This window comes from Drosophila elegans, unplaced genomic scaffold, assembly GCF_018152505.1.
Source record: "Drosophila elegans isolate 14027-0461.03 unplaced genomic scaffold, ASM1815250v1 contig_208, whole genome shotgun sequence".
NCBI lineage: Eukaryota > Metazoa > Arthropoda > Insecta > Diptera > Drosophilidae > Drosophila > Drosophila elegans.
In genome coordinates, this window is record NW_024545578.1 from 713,656 (window position 1) to 732,475 (window position 18,820).

The 18,820-nt window shown below is 36.9% G+C and overlaps 2 protein-coding genes across 4 annotated transcripts in view; one reads left to right on the forward strand and one right to left on the reverse strand.

The window, feature by feature from the left end:
• LOC108145832 (homeodomain-interacting protein kinase 2) overlaps positions 1–17,255 on the reverse strand; it is a 41,751-nt gene extending 24,496 nt beyond the window's left edge. For 2 of the 3 annotated variants that reach the window (XM_017271442.2, XM_017271440.2), the window contains exons 1-2: positions 17,053–17,255; positions 11,347–11,888 (exon numbers count right to left, since the gene is read on the reverse strand). In XM_017271442.2, the coding sequence (XP_017126931.2) occupies positions 11,347–11,605 (259 nt within the window). In that variant the 5' untranslated portion in view covers positions 11,606–11,888; positions 17,053–17,255. The remainder of the gene's footprint in view (positions 1–11,346; positions 11,889–17,052) is intronic. The other variant, XM_017271441.2, reaches the window with a different exon arrangement.
• Positions 17,256–17,654: 399 nt separating this feature from the next.
• Positions 17,655–18,772, forward strand: LOC108146462 (peptidyl-prolyl cis-trans isomerase-like 1). Its single transcript, XM_017272476.2, has 2 exons — positions 17,655–17,848; positions 18,247–18,772. The coding sequence occupies exons 1-2, from the start codon at positions 17,766–17,768 to the stop codon at positions 18,692–18,694; spliced, it is 531 nt and encodes a 176-aa protein (XP_017127965.1). The 5' UTR covers positions 17,655–17,765; the 3' UTR covers positions 18,695–18,772.
• Positions 18,773–18,820: the final 48 nt, after the last annotated feature.

The window sequence follows — 18,820 nt, forward strand, 5'->3', positions numbered from 1 at the left end:
ATTCATAGCATAAACATAATATAAGCAGTTTGCTTTTAAACGAAGAACAAAACAAAAACACATCCATAAAAGCACAAGTTTAATATTAGTAAAGATTTGTTTATGCCTAATTTAAAACAGTGCCCGGCAGATGAGTCACTTGACCAAAGGCAACCCTTTTTGGGACAGGGTATGCACACTGTTTCACATCAAATGGAGGCAGCGAGCAAACAAACTCATGGGGAACTATGACTCAGAGACGCAGTCAAGTACAGTGCCCAGGGGCATGGACAAAGGGGGGGCCAGATATAGCAAAAGGGGGGCAGGCAGCAGCGGCCACAGACGGAGCAGAGAGAGGGGCAAACGACAAGTTTCACTTGGCTCGAGTGGGCTGGTGGAGAAGTTTGGCGCCGACGTCGTCCAATGAATGTGAATGTGGGCTGACAGTTGGCAGTAGTTACACCCAATCCCCTCTCTATCCTCTTCCTCGCCACCCATGACCACCCCCTCAATTGCAAACTGAATCAGCAGAGAAACAGAGAAACCCAGGGAAAGACAGATAGAAACGAAGGCTATTAACATAATTCATCACACAAATAGGCGTTCATTTAATTAATTATACAAAAATGTAAAACATTAAATTCATAAATTATACAAAAATGCATAATTAATGCTTGAGCGTTTGTTATTGTCATTAATTCCGCTTTTTGCACTTATTAATCAAAGCTAACCAGCAGAGAATTCCTGGCTTAGATTTATGGAATGTTTTTTCAACAAGTTAAATGAGACGAGTACAGGAATTTGTCAGTTGACTGCTTGCAAAAGGTTGGGGAAAAAGGTTTAGTGACTGAGAACCACCCATAGAAAAACAGTGCAAAAAAATTGATGAATACAACTGTTTATCTATACTTAACAATCTTTATTTTGCAGTTTTATTATCAATCATAAACAATTCTTTCAGATAAGCACAGCTAAATAAGAATCACTAAATGGCCTATATACTTTTTTTTGTTTACATTGCAATCAGTACTTTTAAAATAGTTTTTTAACTAATAGAAAAACTGGGCAATAAGAAATCAATGAAGCGCCACAAAGAAGTGTAAAAGTAAAATTAAAAAAAACTGTGTTTAGACATACCAATTAACAGTGCAAAATAAATAAAAACAAAAACAGTCAAAAATAATAATTTACAGATTATTCCATATTGTTGATTCCGATTTAAGAAATATTTAAACAAAATTACAACGAAGATGCATTTTCCTATCCAATTACCACAAATTCGCAATTCCTTTAGCAAAAACACAAATATAATTAAAACAATTGCCCTACTCAGCGGTCAACAGCAGAGAATCGTGGAAACAGTGAAAAATAAGACAAGTGAAATGCGTGTGCAATGTCCAAAAAAGAATCGCAAAACAAGAAATGTAAAGCAGAAAGAATATTTTCAACTTAATTGCCCAACCAGAAAAGCTAGAAAAACGAGCACGGTCACCTTTTGCCTCCCGAAAAGACGAGGCGAAATTCATTTAAAATATTTAAATTTGTGTAATAAGACAAGAATAAACATGTATGCGTCGCCTTAAAGTCAAAGCAGGCTGAAACAAAAACAAAAAAAAAGAAGACCAACCACAATGTTGCCTAACTGCACTTTCGGCTGCAATATTTTTTTTTGCCTTTCTTATCTGCATTTTATGGACGAGTTTTACAAGAAAATGTTTGCCTTTTTGCCCCTTTTTTTCCTTGCTCACAAATTGCAGAAGGATGAAGTGCATGGGGGCCACATTTCTGTCGCATAACTTTGCCGTGTATTTTTTATGTTTTTTTCGTTTCTTATTTATGCCTGCCAACATCAACAAAGTCGAAAACGTCTTTTTGCATATTCAATATTTTCATTTTCCTGGGTTGTCTTCTTCGCTTTTTAGTTGAAACGCTTGAGATGCAAAATTTAAAATTGAAGGAGCTGGGCGTGGTAATTCAAAACTAGATTTGCAGGAAAGCAACATGGTTAATTAGCAAGAATTTTTTTTAAATAAATAGCACTACGCGTTTATAGAATTCACTGGAATAATTTTGAGCGCAACCTTTTATTATACGCTGAAGCTTAAATAAAAATAACACTGCAATAGTTTAAGCAATAAACTTTTTGTTCCTAATATACACATTCACGGCAACCTTTTAAAATTTCCCAAAACTCAAACTTCCCGTCTGAAAAACCTTGGCTAAAACTCCATCAATCCAATCTATGAAGCACATCCGATTACATGGAAACCAAATCGATAAATTTAAAGCAATATTATAGAAGGTTTTTGTTTGTTCCTCAAACTGACGCTCCACACAACCTTGGAGGCTAAACAAATTTGTATAATCTAAATGTATCTTAATATCTACCCATATCCGCATATTAGCAGAGAATAGAGTGTTTTTATTTGTTCGAGCAAAAAAAAAAAGATAAATAGAGACCTAAAAAATTTAATTTCAAAACTTAAGCTTTTGTTGCTTTTTATTTTGCGTGTATTATGAGAAACGCCCCAACACGAACAAATGAAAACAACAACATCAATTAATAATGGCGAGTAAAAACAGTTGAAAACTTGTTTTGGCTTTAAAACGTAGCAAAAGGCAAAAAGGTATAAAAAAAAAAATAGCGAACACAAAACAGCGAAATCTCCCATTAGTCATCCAATTTTCAACTAAAAACAACAACAACCACCGACTACACACCTGTAGAAAGCGAAAATGACAATAATAACAGGTAAACTAAAGTCAGATAGTTCGATAAGCAAAACAAATACGAGAAAAAATATACAAAAAAAAATAAATTGTGGGTTGGTCGAGCAATTTCTGGATTTCAGCTGTTAAGCCGACAGATTTTGCAAATTAAGCCCTGAAAAAAGGCTACAGTAAGCCCCCAAGAAGTGGAACTCAAACCCAAAAATTTAAATCTAACCAGCATGTGGAGTAAGAGCTGTAGGGTAAAAACTCAGAAAGTTTAATCTTTCTCCTACCATACTTCTCCCTTCAAGTATTCCTGTAGGCACTATGAATTTTCCTACATTTCTCACATTTCCACTTTCCTCCATTTCCCATTTAAACCCATCCATCCCCTATATCACCCATTTTGTTTATCTATTCCCACAGCGAGGAAAGGATTTTAATAGAAATTTCTCTGCAGGGCGTCCCAGCATGCAAAATGGAATTAGCAAAAAGCGATGAGAGTTTGCGGGGTGTGTAGAAAAAGGACACTTGGGGAAAATTAGTCCTAACTATTTGCAAGAAACAAGATAAAAAACATTATAACACTTAAAACATAAATCGAATAAATGAATCTAATACTTTTAAAACAATCTTTTTGAGTTCTTACAAGCTATTGATTAAATTTTAAATACAAGCCAAAATTAAAATATTTTTGACCAGTGTAATTGGGAAAAGACCCAATCTGGACAAAACAGGCAAATAGAGGCACGTGTTGCGGTGGTTTTTCCTCTCTCCTGTCAACGCAGGATGAAAATGTATTCGAGCTTTTCTTTTTGTGTGTAGTGCTGTAACCCAAGCCGCTTTTGACGTTGATGTCGGCGTTTTTTTCTGCAGCCTTTCAACGCCCGCGCACAATTTTCCCCATGTCGCTGTTGTTGCTCCTCAATTGACTTTCTATAATTGCGTTTAATGTGTTGTGACGGAGGCAAAGGCACCTAGGGCTACCCACCAATTACTGCTGCCACCCGCTCTACATCCCAACATGTTTTCCACCCCCTCGCTGAGCTTGTTGTGTAAGTCCGAGAATTCTATTTCTGTGGCTCGACGTTTTCTACATTTATCTCTGCCTTTCTGTGCACCTATCACCCACTTTGTTGCATCGCCTCACACCTCCCCCTGTATCTATCCTTGGCTTAAGCAGCTTTGATATTATTTAATTTGTTGCACAGTGGCTGCTGGGTTGTAAACTATTTTTATATATTTTTTATAAGTTCTCCTTGTGTTATTTTAAAGCATTTTTATGGCAAAAAGGCTTATAGTATTTATATGATTTTAAAATAGCTTTCTTTAATTAAACGATTCTGTATCCAGCTGGCATTGAAGAAGGTGTACTTAGTTGCGTTGCAATAAGCTAGTTCTTTTGTTATACAATATAAAATGTTTCTTAGAGGATAATAAGAATATTAATTATCAAAAATGAATAACTATTTATTTGTACGAAGGAGAATCGAACGTGAAAAAATCGATTTAATCAAACCTCCACTGTATTGAATTTTGTAATGCTACTTTCATTTCATTCATTCTTTTGTTTAAATTCTCTTCTTTGCGTAATCTGTCGCTATGTAAATTTTCGTGTATGGGTGGTTGGGTGTTTTCTTTTTTATAGGTGTTTTGAGGTGGCTGCTAAAATAAGAGCCGGCAGGTGGCGCTGCCAAAAAGTTCTGAGAAATTTCATTAAAATTGATTGATCGAAAAAAAAATTGAAAGCGAAATGCGAGAGACGTTGATACGCCAAGCGGATAAAGAGAAATGTCAATTTAAAATTTAACTTATTACAACAGCCTTCAATGCATGAACAAATTTCTTTTGCTCTCGTCACATTTCGAGTTTCTAGAATTACGTTGCCCAAATTTCGTATTCCGTGAACATAATTTCAACGCTTTATGAGCAAAGAATGGCTTACTGTACTTCGAGCATCAAGAACATTTCGTGGCTTATTCCCACAGAACTCTCAATGTATCTCGCTCGTTCTTCGTTGATTTCTTGTTCCCTTTTTAGTGTTGATGCAGTTTTTCGTTTAAATAAAAGTGGAAAAAGTGGGGAGGTGCCAGATCTCTGTCCATTAACACTTGTTAACCCAATTTAGTCTCAATTTCCATAGACGACATCGCACGTATCTGTATCTGCAACTGTAAAAGTATCTGTATTTCGGTATCGCAGTATCTGCTGGAACGTTGTGGAATACAATTCGAGTAAAAGGCCCTGCATTGTCACGCACACACAGTTAAAAACACACTCAGCGACACGACGAACAGTCGGGCAATAAAACAAGTGACGCAGACATTGACAGCCCGCTCTACAATAGCAGCAACCTCAAGGTTTACCGCTCTACAGTTTAAAGGGGGATACACAGTTGAGGTCAACATAATAATTTTAACGAAAATTTTTTTTTTGAAAACTAAAAAATGGTTTTAACACTCAAATGTCGCAAATTCTTTGGCATTGCTCGAAAAATGTTATTAAAATTAAAAGAATGCAAACATAAAAAATAAAAAAATCGGTAACAGCTGGACCAAAAGTCCAAGTACTATTGTTGTCAAATCACTTAAAGAAGGTAATTTTAAATTTTGGTTTAAAACACTAATTTTTTTCAACAAAACTCCATACTCTATTATTTTGACCAAAGCTGTAGAGAGTGAAGCTGAAAGAGTTTAGCTGTTAAAGCAACAAATTTTCTTTTGGCTGTTTGCATCTTAACGTGTTTGTTGTTTTTTTTTTGTTTAAGTATTTTTTTAATAAATTTTTAAGTTGACCTCCATTTGTCGTCGTTCCCCAAAGCTGCAAACTAAAGAGTAAAAACGAGAAAAGACTCATAGGAGATGGCTTTTTGAAGTTGATGTTAATTGTACCATTGATTTAAAGATACTCAAGAGGTACTTACTACTCAATAGCTTTTGTTAAGAATCACTGACTTTTATTTATTTTTATAATCAGAAGCTTTTCAAATTTATAAATTTATTTTTATAACAGAAGCTCTTCGTATTTATAAATTATTTTGAACTATTTAGGCTCTTTAAAAAGCCTTTTTTTCTGGCTACCGGGTATCTTTGGGTCGACTACCATATTTCCTCCATTCTCACTTATTTTTCGGGGACTGCAAACTCAATTAAAACTGCCAACTGTATGCGCAATGAACGTCTACAGACACGCGAAACAAGTTCTCAGGCTGAAACTGGTCCGATGTCTCAAAGTTGCTGCTGCTCTGCGATGATCTTTCAGAGCAACGAGACTTAAAAAGCGACGAAAAACAACCGAAACAAAGTTGAAATCAATGTGTGTACATCCATAAGGAGAAAGAGGCGGCAGCTGAAAGCCATCTAACCGTGAACGAAAACAGTAAACAAAAAAAAGTTCAGATCTCCCCGGGAATTATCATATTCGAATACATTAAATTGAATCTCACTTAAAGCACTTCGTGGGGATCATCTAATCGCAGTTTTTTTTTTTATTGTGGCTTACCTGTAATGGAAAAAGAGAATAAAAATCATATTAAAACACGGCAAATTACAATTGCAAAAAAAACACACTTTTGAATTCATTATTTAATTGAGCTACTAATGATTGAATCGTGTAGGGAATTGTTTTGTGCTAATTGTAAGGAAATTGCAGCGGAATTTTTAAAATTCAAAATAGATTTTAGGCATGTCTTTATATACCACAAAAAACTTGTCTTTCTGGCCTCGTAGTTTCTGACCCTATCCATCATACATCAGCAAATATTGGTGTACAACGTATAACAACACCAGAAGTCAAATTTGGTGGCATGTCAAAAATAATTGAGGGAAAACCTAAGCAAAATAAATACAAAACATAAAGATAATTTTTTGCCCGTCCGCTTTTATCTACTTTATCTATATACCCCCTCTTTTTACTGCTGCCTTGCGTTTTCGTTAATGGAAATGACTGCTATAGCCGACTTGAGCTGAGTATCTGTGTATCTGGCAGATACAGTCATCACGGACAGCTGTCGTTTTCGCTAGTTTTCCTGAGTGGCGGACCCTTTAAGTGCCCACACCCAACCCCAGTTAGACCTTCTCCAGTTTTGAGTTATAACAAAACCATTTCATTTCTGACTTTGATTTCGATATTGAGACCGTCGCTCTTTCGATCGCCAGGCCAAGATCCCTTAAACCCATGAAATATTCACTCCAGAGCCATGACTATATTCATGAAGTTGCAGAGGGTCGGTGTGTCGTTGGCTCATTTAACCATTCCGTAACCAAAACCGAACCCAAATCCGAATCTGAATTTTAGCCGTTTCTCTGTTTTCGATATTTCGTTGTCTGTGCACTTTGAGCCTACGTGATGTCTTGCATGGAAATTTCATTTACATTTCTCGTTCGTCTCTTTGTGTTTGCTTCTCGTCTTTTCTTTACATGTCAAACGAACAGCCAAATATATTTTCGTTCGGGCCAAAAATAAAAACTAAATCACCCAACAACCGAAATCATTGGAAATGATTCAAGATTTATTTTAATTTGTAAAGTTGTTTCACATTGTTTTTAAAATAAATTAAAGTCATTGCTAGGAAAGGATCATAGAAACCCGAAGTAAATTGTGGGTTAAATACCAAGGGTTTGAACCTCGATTTTGCGTAAATCACAAAAAAAAATTGTATACCTCCACTGATGAGATGATCAATTATGTAGGTTTTATAGAATATTATATAATATACTTTGTTTTATATCAGTAAGTTAACCAACATACATAAATGAATTTAAATTCGAGAAAAATGCAGGAACCTCTTTCATTTAGTTTAGCGAGGAAAAAAATCAATGTAATTGTTGTTGGCTTGCTTTACATATGAAGGCGTGAGCATCCCTGCTGTAGAATAAATATTATATACTTAAGGTAAAATAAGAAACATTAAATATTTGAATTCAATTGTGATGATCTAAAATTTAAAAAAAAAATTTCAAATGCACCATGAGTATCCAAGCTGAGAAAAACATGAAAAATGCATTTTCAATTGAACTTCGCTTGACGGCAGAAACAACGTAGAACGTGTCAGAAAGGGATTGATTGACATGGTGAGCTTTGCCCTCTCGTTCCGCCATATCCCCATCTCGCTCTACCCTCTACCCTTCTCTGTCGCCCTCAGGGCTTCTTGTGCGTGGGCTTGGTAGAATGTCTTTGAAGAAACCTTTGCTGCTTTTGGCTTTATTTTCTGTGTCGCAAAAGGGAACACACACAGACGCCATTAACGTATCACATAACCAAGTAGCTTAAGAAGCAAGGAGTGGGAGGGGGAAGGGGCAGAAGAAAGGCGGCCCAAAAGAAAGGAGGGCGGAGAATAGGGAGCCGTCTGAGTTTTAATGAGAGATGCACGCGTGTACCAATTTCCCTTTGGGAATTCATTTTGGACACGTTCGACATGTGGAACCTGTTTGGGAACCCAGACTGAGGAACCTGTTCGGAGGTTGGATTCTCCAATCAAAATCCAGATAACTTTAGGAGTCGGGTGCTTCTGGTTTTCCATATATTGTTATTTTGTTATTACCCCGAATGTACCTAAATATCATTTTCTATCTCTATCGCACTTAGGCTGCCATCTCTAGTGTATAGAATAGCGGTATCAGGCTGCAGGCAGCGCAGCAGCAGCAGAGAAAAGGAGACAAAGTGAAAGATTCTTGTTATTAAAGATGCCCAAAAGAAGAAGCAGAACAAATGAGAACAGTAGCCAAACGAAGAGTAAATACCCTACTGTTTTTAATACCCTTCTAAGATTGTGAAAATATTTAATAAAAATAAAAAGTGAGAAAAATTAACTGGGAGTTGCAGAAATCTCAAAAGATAATGCTCACAAAATTTCTCGTCAGTGATACACATTTCTTTTTAACATCTAGGTTTTTTTTATCAACTCACTTTTAATTTATTTACAGAGTATGTAATGAAACAGTCGTTTTCTTAATACTGGGGCCATCTGTATCGTATATATAAAACTGTCGTAGTAGATTTGTAACATCCTTTTGGAGAAAACACATATACCCCTAACTTTCAAAGGCAGGAGAGCAAAGGAGAGCAGCGAGGCGCACCGGTTATGGGCAAGTGTTGGTGTGTGTATCTGTGTGAGCCGGGTGAAATTGCGAATAAAAAGAACGCCTACACAGGCAGACGGAGAAAGGGGAGAGAGCCGGTTGGGGACTGGGATGGGTGCACAGCTGCCTAAGCTCCTTTCACCCACTCAACGTGATCCCCAGGAGAAAAAGAGACTGAGGAAATCTTCTGCGGGGTTAGGGCTCACAGTCAGCTCAAATTATTAGCAACCGGCGGAGATTTATGGGCGAAAGTACACCGTGTACGTATGGCAACAATGAATTGGCAACAAAGTAAGCGGAAATTTTTTGATGCTGCTCTGATCGACGGAACGACAGACCAAACAAAAGTAGAGAGATGCGGGAAAACCGCAGAGGAAGTCGAGAATGCTGAGCGAGAAGTTAATTAGGGCAGAATGAAAAGACACGAGGTGAGATATGCAGGCTGGGAGAAGAAAGCTGAACTCAATATCACGGAGATTTTCACCTACTTTAAAAGCAAGATATGCCCACATTAAAAATGTTCTATACCTAGTTTCAAAATGAAATCATATCGATTTTAATTACTTTAGTTTTTATTTACTGTTTAAAGTTAGTTAACTAAGCTCTCTTAGCCCCCATTGATCCAAGTCTCCGTCTGAAATTAATTTCAAACTTTTCCAGCCAAAAACAACGAGTCGATAAGATTGTGGAAATAAATAGCAAGTCAATAATAACAGCCGGAAAATCCAGCGCAATTCACAAAATCAAGGAGTTGATATCAACAAACCCAACAATTTGGCTTTATGTACACAATTATATATGTACTATATATGTATGTATGTATATCTCAAATATCTTTGAGCAGTTTTCGGACAAACAAACCAAAAAAAAAAAGGAACCTTATCAAAAACCATTTAAAATAAAATGTGAAAAATATATCATATATAAAATTTTTATCTCGATTAGTGGCATGCCAAAAAAAACCAAATAAACAATTCGCAGAAGGAAAAAGCAAAAAATAAGGGGGCAAAATTACCGAAAAAGAAAATAATACAAAATATTCCAGCCACAGTCTGTTGACGACAACGAGCGGCGAATGAGAAGCGCAAACAGCAAGAGAAATATTTTTATAAGTCGCAGTAAGCGAAAAATAAATAAACCGAAAGAAATACAGAAAATACAGTCAAATAAAGAGGCGGCGGAGTAGCTCAAACGCGAAAACTTAGATTGGGAGACAATTGGGGTGGTAATTGCGTCCGCTGGAATTTTCAATGAGCTGGGGAAATACGGAGAGACCTTGTGAGATATCAAACAATAACTCATACTGGTCACAAAGGCCCAGAGAAAATGCGGGTAAAGTAAGGCAGAAAAAGTCGGGGCCAATGGAAACATTAACACAAATTTTAGAGGGATTTCGGGAGGGGATTTCTTCAAACGCCAAGTCAGACGTGTTCGAGCCTGCAAACGTAATCGGAGATAGCGTGAAAGAGTATATAAAAAACGATACAGAACAAAGTATGGGAATGTCCACAAACTCACAACATACAGAATAACAGAAAGAGAAACGGCGACAAACCATGTGAAATGCGGCTTCCTCTCGCTCTCGCCCAAAAAAAAGTTGCCATGGCGTCTATTGTGATAATCAACAATGAAAAAAAAGGAAGAAGATGGGGGGAACTAGGCGATAAGAGTCCCCAGAAGAAGCAGAAATATGGCACGGCAACCAATAATAATAAATATTGCGCCTAGTATTAATAACAACGGTTTATTTGCCCAGAGCGCGTGTGTGATAACGATAACTCAAGCAAATCAAGCGATTGTCACTATAATCGATGGGTGCTATCACAACGGTTGGGTGCAATCAAGCGGATGAAATTGAAACTGCAAACAAATAACCCATGATTCATCCTTATAAGTCCAGAAAATATATAAAGCTAAGCAAAGCCAGAAAGAGTCGATAAGTCATTTTAAATCGATTGGCAATAACCGATATATGTATCTTTCATTAATTTCTTCCTTATTTTCAATTTCACTAAAAGAAAACATTTAACAAAATTATTAACTCAACTAAAGTTTTCGAGCAATAAGAAATTCACTAAAAACCTCAATGAACAGAAACTAAATTAATTGATCTAATTTGATTGCTTGTTGCTGTTAGTCAAGCTAATTTAAACGTTTCTCTATATAAAGCAGGAAGGTCATCATGAATATTCTAATCAACTTTTTGCTTGGGACACGGAAATCAGAAATTAATCAGTACTGAGTTCTTTTTCACTCATTCGCAAAAAACCCTTTAAACGTTTGTGTTTTGGTAGTCTGTGTATTTTAAAGTACACTTTTTAAAACAGTTTATCTTTTGAAAACAGTAACACAGCACAAATATTGAAAACCTTTAAAAGTTAGTACCCAATCTTTCCAAGTTCCTATTAGGATTGTCATATATTTAAAAACATGTAATCTGTTGTTACTTTTCTCTTGCTCGATCCCCAATTATACAATTAAAAAACTGAAAATCTATCACAACTTACTACCTGTTTTTTATAATATGCTACTGGAATAACTTATTAATTATTAACTAAATCTATGCAAAACTCACCTGTCTGACGTTTTCGCTTGCTGTTAGCTGCCGACAAAGTCGATGTTGCAGGTTGCCGCTGGTGTTGCTGATGTTGTTGCTGTTGCTCCTGCTGGTGACGCGTCCCGTCCACAGTTGCCGTCACCGTTAGATCGCCGTAGAAGGACGTCGCCTTGGCTGATAGTCCCGCTCCAAATCCCGGATAGAATCCGGATCCCCCGCCCCCGGCAACGGCGTAGTCAACGAAATCGGACGTTTTTGGATGGTGAGACGTTTTCATTGGCGCATGCTGTCCCAGTCTGTCGTATTCGGCTTTCTCCCTCTTACTCAGTTGGATGGCATTTGGGCTCCTTCTTCCAGTTTTTTCTGCCTTCTTACAAACTATGTTTGTACAAAACGTGGCAAAAATTACTACTGATTTTTCAAGTGACCTCTTTGAAATTTTAAATTTAATTCCAATATTTTAAGACTTTTTTTGTGAGTAAAATTTTATACGAAGAAGATATATTTACAGTAATATATTGTTTCAAGACAAATACAATTATTCCAAATTAAAAGAGAATCTGAAAGTAAAGAGTAAGAGTAAGGTAAGCGATTAGTATGGAAATAAATAGCATTCGAATAAAATTCGCCACAAATCACGTACAAAAATAACATACAAACACTCGCACACCTGCTCCACATTTATATATTTTTATTTTAATTAGTTTTTGTAAAATTCCACTCAAATATGCTGCCCAAGAAACACAAACAAATTGTACTATTAATATAAACAGGGAAGGCCAGTTGAAAAGAATTTCGAATAAACTGAACTAATAATTTTTGATAGAGTTTTGTCTTGATATTATTATGTTATATATCATACAATAAATAAATCATAATTGTAGTAATTTATTTATTTAAAAAACACTCATTTTCTTTTTCTAGAGTTGACTGTAGTTGTTATGATTTCTCCACTTGATTCAGCATTTAAACTACGCAAAAAACGGTGTGAAAAAGAGGAAACTATAAAAAAAGGCAACCAAATGTTGGTGCCGAAAAATGAGAACCACAAAAGAGCGAAATAAACAAACAACAATAAAAAGCATTTTGGAGATTACGCACTTGGCACTGGTACACAAACAACACTTACACTCCCACACTTCTGGCCCACACGGATACACACAGACAAACCCTTTTCTACGCACTTTGCTAAAAATTCTACGAAGCCCTCGAAATTAAACCTAATTGGCAACTTTCGTTACCAAACCCAAAAAAATAAACACAAAAAAGAACGAAAATATAAAAATTACCATTAACAACAACAACGAATTAAAGCAAACAAAAAGCCGGTTCCAAAGTTATTAATGGATTGGGCAGTGAGTGGAAAAGGGACAGGAAGTGTTATTGAATGGATTTTTGTTTTGCAGCTGCTGCGTATAAAAAATGCAGAGTAAATGGATCCTGAAGATACACAGTAAATATTTTTTTATATCTTCAATTCAAACTATACCAATAAGAAAGTATATAAACTATGATTGTAGGTAAGGTATTTTCTAGAAAACTTTTATTAATTTACATTTTTAACATCTACCAAAATGTTGAGTAAAAAATCGTTTATAAGAAACTATATCTGCAAACCACAGAAAACAGTAAAAGTTAAACATTTAGCTATTCACATTGTGAATCCAATAAGACAGCGAAAGTTCAACAATTAGCCATAATAAATAAATTCGTTCGGCGCAAGTGGAGACGATAAAAATCAATAAAATCTTTAAGATTTTGACTATCTTGAATTATAATACCCTATAAACACTGACTAACTAACTAACTAATATGACTATGACTATTTAGTTATCAACGTCGACGTCGGCAGCGACGCCCGGCGCAGACGTCAACAACAAAGAAGAAGAAGAAGAGGGCGAAATACGAAACCGGGCATAAAAACAAGTTCCCCAGCTTCTTGTTGTTGCTGTTGTTGGTATTGTCCATCATCATCATCTCATTTTGGGTGTAACCAAAATTAATATTTATGTTTGTTGATTTGTTTGCAGGAAAATTGCAAAACATAAAAGGTTTTCTTTCGTAATATTTCACCGCACCAGCACACACACCAATACACGTTCACAAACACCTGCCAGCGAGTCTGGTGTGTTTATTTATGCATTTTAATTTGTTTTGCACCTTTTTTCGCAGCAGCTTCCACACACACGCACACATATGCCTGTGCACATATATATCTTGGTACTTCCTCAACAGCTTTGTAGCTGTATCTCTTCTATGGCTACAACGTCCGCTCGCGAAGCCGTTTGTGGAGACTCTGAATCGAAGAATTGAGGCACTTTGGGACTGGAGGCACCGAAACTTTGTTGCCACAGAGCCCGAAAAAAGAGAGCGGCGGACCTCTCGCTCTTTCTCGGATTCTCCGGGCGCCTGCGCAAGCCCCCGTCTCTTTCTCTCGCTTCCTGACGCCCCTTTCTCCCCCCGCCTCCTTTTCTCCTCGCTCAATCTGCGACTTTTTTTTAAGCTCTGCCCGGGGGACAAATCGCGAAATTATTTTTGCTTTCTTTTGCAGTGGTTGTTGTTTTGGTTTTTCCTTCATTTGCTACCGTGTTATATCCTGGCGTTTCATTTGGGCTTAAGCTCTAAAAATTGGCAATATTATTTAATATAAAGATGAAAGCACACCCTTTATATGTATACCGCTAAAGTAAATAAATACATATCATCAACCCATTAATTCCTATGAGGATATATGGTACAGTTTAGACCCCAATAAAACTATTTGTATTTTTTTCATATTTCATTTGGACTTCAATAGCTTGTGGTTATACTTTAGACCTTAGCTTCAAAATTTAACAATATCCTAGCACGGTCTTTTCTCGCCTCTACATAAATCAACGCCCCTTTAATTATTTTCAGCTTTTTTATTATTTCCCTAAGTATTCCCAAAGCTAGTCAAAAAATGTTTTATACTAAATTGTTATGACTTAACATATGTACTTCCCACGTTCTAATATTTTTTTACTTAACCCATTATATTTAGAGTCAGTAAATTATATTAAATTTGTGTTAAGATATGAGGGGTATAGCTTGGTCGGTGCGCTCGTTTATAGCTTGATTGCTTACGTGGATGTCCCACCTCGGGCGCCACCCAAAAGTGTGAGGGGCTCCATTTGACACGTAAGGATTTGCGTCGGCAGCAAAAACCAAAAGAAAGGGAAGGAGAGCCCCAAAGGGAGGCCAAGAACCGGCAAAGGGGCACCTTGTGAAATAGTTTTTTTTTGCGGTGGGTCGAGAAAAGGGGTTGCCTCTGATGTGCGAATGGGGCAAAGTGGTTTCATTGGGCGGCCGCCGGGTAAAATGAGACGCAGTAGCAAAACTTGCGTCTTGGGCAGACTTAATTACACACATATAGAACAAGACCATCTCCACGGTTGTGTGGGTGAAACATATTTTTAGCTTAGCCAAGAAACCGTTATAGTTTTACGGGAGAAAGGGTTACAAGGTGGCTAGAGGAAAACTTTGGTTTCCCCGTAAAGGATCAAAAGGAAACATATGGTTTCCAGCATGCACAACAGAATAATTTGATCAAACTTTGGTTGGAAAATATTGAAAGGGTGAAAAGTGAAGAATTCGTTGAAAACCACGCGCCATAATCAAGGTAATGCTGACAAGTTTCTGATTAAATTGTCGGCATTCTTGTGAAAATAAACCAGAGGTTCCATTTTGTATAATTGGTATTTAAATAATGGTCTCGTGTGGCTAATTAAGATATTATGTACTGGAGGGTTAACAAAAAAATCTCAAATATTCCAAATGGATTTCTGGATTTTGTTTGGCTCTGCAGGATGCGAGTTTTACGAGTCTGTGTCCCCGGGGGTTCCCCCACAGAAGACTCGAGAAGAAGGCTAAACGGGTTTTAGTGGCGACGTCAGCAGTCTTCTGGGCTGTCCTCGCCACAATTCAATCAGCAATATGGTCGGTTGGCAGCCTGGGCATCAATTACAGGCCAATAAAGCTACAAACCCCCCGGTTCTCCACTTTCCCCGCACGTAATCTCATTTGGAAAACTTTCCAACAGCTGTTGGAGGTGGAGAATCGTGGGAGGGACACCTAACATATGGAAGCTTCGAGTTTTTCTTTTTTCCTTGTAAGCTCTAATTGACAGCTGCCGAAGTGGGCGAAGGGAAAGTGGGGGCGGGGCTAAGCCGGGAAAACCCACAAGCGGGTGACCCAACACCCACCACCCACACCCTACTCACGCCTCGTTAAAGTTGTGCAACAATTTCCCTTTAAATGATTTACATAAAAATAAAACCCATGAGGAAAAAGAAAGAGAGTGAGAACTCTCTCTGTCTCTCTCTTTCGGTATCCTGTGCATGAATGAGCACGCTCTCACATGCTGCTGCGACAGAAAGAGGAAAGGAGAGAGAGAGAGAGAGAGCAGCCGGCGGCGGTTTCTTTGATGAATCGACAAACGCCGTTCAGTTTGATGATTATGATGACGCAGCGTCACAGGAGGATAAATGAGAGGGATAAAAGAGCGAAAAAAGAGGAACAACGAAAACAAGGAGTGATTTCCATTTCCGCTCGCCAGTTGTTGTTCTTCTTTTGTTTTGATTAATGCCAAAGTAAAAGAGTTGGCAATAAATCCCAAACAATAAAAATTACCCAAGGCAAAAAAAAGTCCCAAATGTGGGAGAATTCCCAAACCTTAGATGGACTTATTTTTTTGCAGAACATTCCGACTGAATAAACGCAGGTAGTATCCTTGTTTTCTATATTAAATGCTCACATGAAAATGTATAACGGTTTTTGAATTATTGAATTTAATAGAAATTGTGATATCTTAACTTTTAGCAAACTTTAAATATGGACAAGAGTATTTATAATTATGTATGTGAATTAAACAAAATTCGTCTTGCTTAAAAAGACAAATTGAGCAAATATCCTTAACAGTCCATGATTTTTTGTAAGATGTTAAAGTTTATTTTAACAAAGAGTCTGTTAATCAATTTATTTAATTTTATTCACCAGAATATGTTTTTTTTTAATTTTATGTTTTAGATTTCAATAGACTTTTAGCTTATTAAAAAGATTTTTTATATATAAATAATTAAATATTATGTTTTGGTTACTTAATATATTTAAATATTTCAGAGAAGTAAAAATATCACAAACTTAAAAAAATTCCAATAGTTAATTTTTTCTAATAATAGATGTATTTTGATAAAATTTTAATTCTAAACTTAACGAAACTAATTGGTTTTTATTTTGGATTGTTATTTTTAATATTCCAGGGACTCTTTGGCTAGGGAATTTCCTTAATTGAACACTGGAAAGGGAGAGGGGAAGAGAACAAGTCCCGCACCCGCATGTAACGAAAACAGTGGTAAAATCGACTCTTCCCATATGGAAACCGCCCCCAACAGAGAAATAATAAAATTATACACAGGGTACCCTGTAAATAAATTGTTGCTAACATAAGCAAGTACAGCAACAATTCCATGGCGAAACGAAAACAAGTTAAAAATGCAATTGAATATTGTTTCTCTTTTTTTTTTTTTGCCTCACTCGCTCTCTCTTCTGTGCGCTATTTTGAGTTCATCGTTTTCAATTCATTTTCGCTCTGCTTCTCTCTCAGCAAACACAACACAGCACAGCAAACAAAAAAAACACGCTCTCTCTCACACACACACTACAGGCTTGAATACTCGGGGAAATTAGTTTTCATATTTCGCTTACTTTTTGCTTCATTTACGATTATGTTTAAAGTGTTGTGGAAATTTGATTATAAAAAAACACTCGCCATGGTTCCCTTTCTTTCTTTTCGCGTTTTTTCACTCACGCACAGGCAGACACAGGATTTATTGTATTTTTTTCTCGCGAGCCCGACGGATTTTGCGTTGTGCTGCGTCCGCGTTTTTTTACGTCTCGTCGAATTTTGAGGTAGAGATGGGAGAAACGACGATGGCAACATCGATGCTGATATCGATGTATCGATGTTTTTGTCAATATATTTATAACAGTATGTAATCGCTAACTTTTTGGATTATGTATTCGCTAAATATTGATCATTTTAAAATAAATGGTCACTCCAAAAAGTATCGCTCCAGTTATTGCTGACTATGTCTCTGCTGAAATCAAATTTTTAATAAGACAAGATGGAAAAACTTAGCTATTAAAAAATATAATACTCTTTCAAACGCCAAACAAAAATTTATTTGTAGTATTTTAAGAACATAAAGCTTTTTTTTAACAAAAATTAAATTAAAACCAAAAAAGTATCGCAGTTGTATATGAAGTATCGATGATTGGTACCACGAAAAGTCAGCTGTAGAGGTAGGAAACTTATCTATTTTGGGGTTACCAGGTAAAATCGGTCACACACTCGCAACTTGTAAACAAATCCTTAATTGTCCCCGTAAATTCGTGAATTTGGCAAACTATAATTGAAAATGCTGTCCCTAACCGATCCTGGCAACTCCGTGGGCATTCCCGACAAGGCCTGGCAGCCGCATTTCGTGACTCTGGAAACTAGGTGGGTTATGCGAAACAAAATTGTTGATCTCAAATCGGCGACATTTAAAGTACAGTGCACGCTCGATGCAGTAGACGTATTACTACAGTAATGTCATACTGAATACATCAATATAACAATAAAAAAATACTATTTAATGTTGTTAATTTTTTTTTGCTAGGAAATAATGTCAAAATATGTATCTTACCTTTTCAATAGTACTTCAAAAATATTTTTGTGACAGGGCCCGCCCGATACAGTTGATTAATATGTTATAATTGATATTATAATGTTTAGAACATTCCGTTTTAATCTTGACTGCTAGTTATATTTAGCTAAAACTAGAAAACATTTAGATTCCCTTCCAAGACTTTTTCATTATATATGTACTTATTTTAAAATATTTTTTTATCCAACAGCATGGGTGAAATCACCGTGGAGCTGTACTGGAAACATGCCCCCAACACGTGCCGCAATTTCGCCGAGCTCTCGAGGAGGGGCTACTACAACAATGTGGTGTTCCACCGCATAATCAGGGACTTCATGATCCAGGGCGGCGATCCCACGGGAACGGGACGCGGCGGCACCTCCATTTACGGATCGGAATTCGGGGACGAGCTGCACGGCGATCTGAAGCACACGGGCGCGGGCATCCTCTCGATGGCCAATTCAGGACCCGACACCAATGGATCCCAGTTCTTCATCACCTTGGCGCCCACGCAATGGCTGGATGGCAAGCACACGATCTTCGGAAGGGTCTACACCGGCATGGAAGTGGTCAAGCGGATTGGAATGGTGGAAACCGACAAGAACGATCGTCCTGTGGATCCCCTAAGGATAATTAAGGCCAAGGTGGAGAAGCTATAGGAATGCATGTCAAGAAGTACGATTATACTAAGCGAAAGGTGTATGTTTAAATATATAAACAATATTTACAAATTTTAAGAAACTCTTAATATTGAAATTACACGAATTTTAAAAGCTGTGAGGATG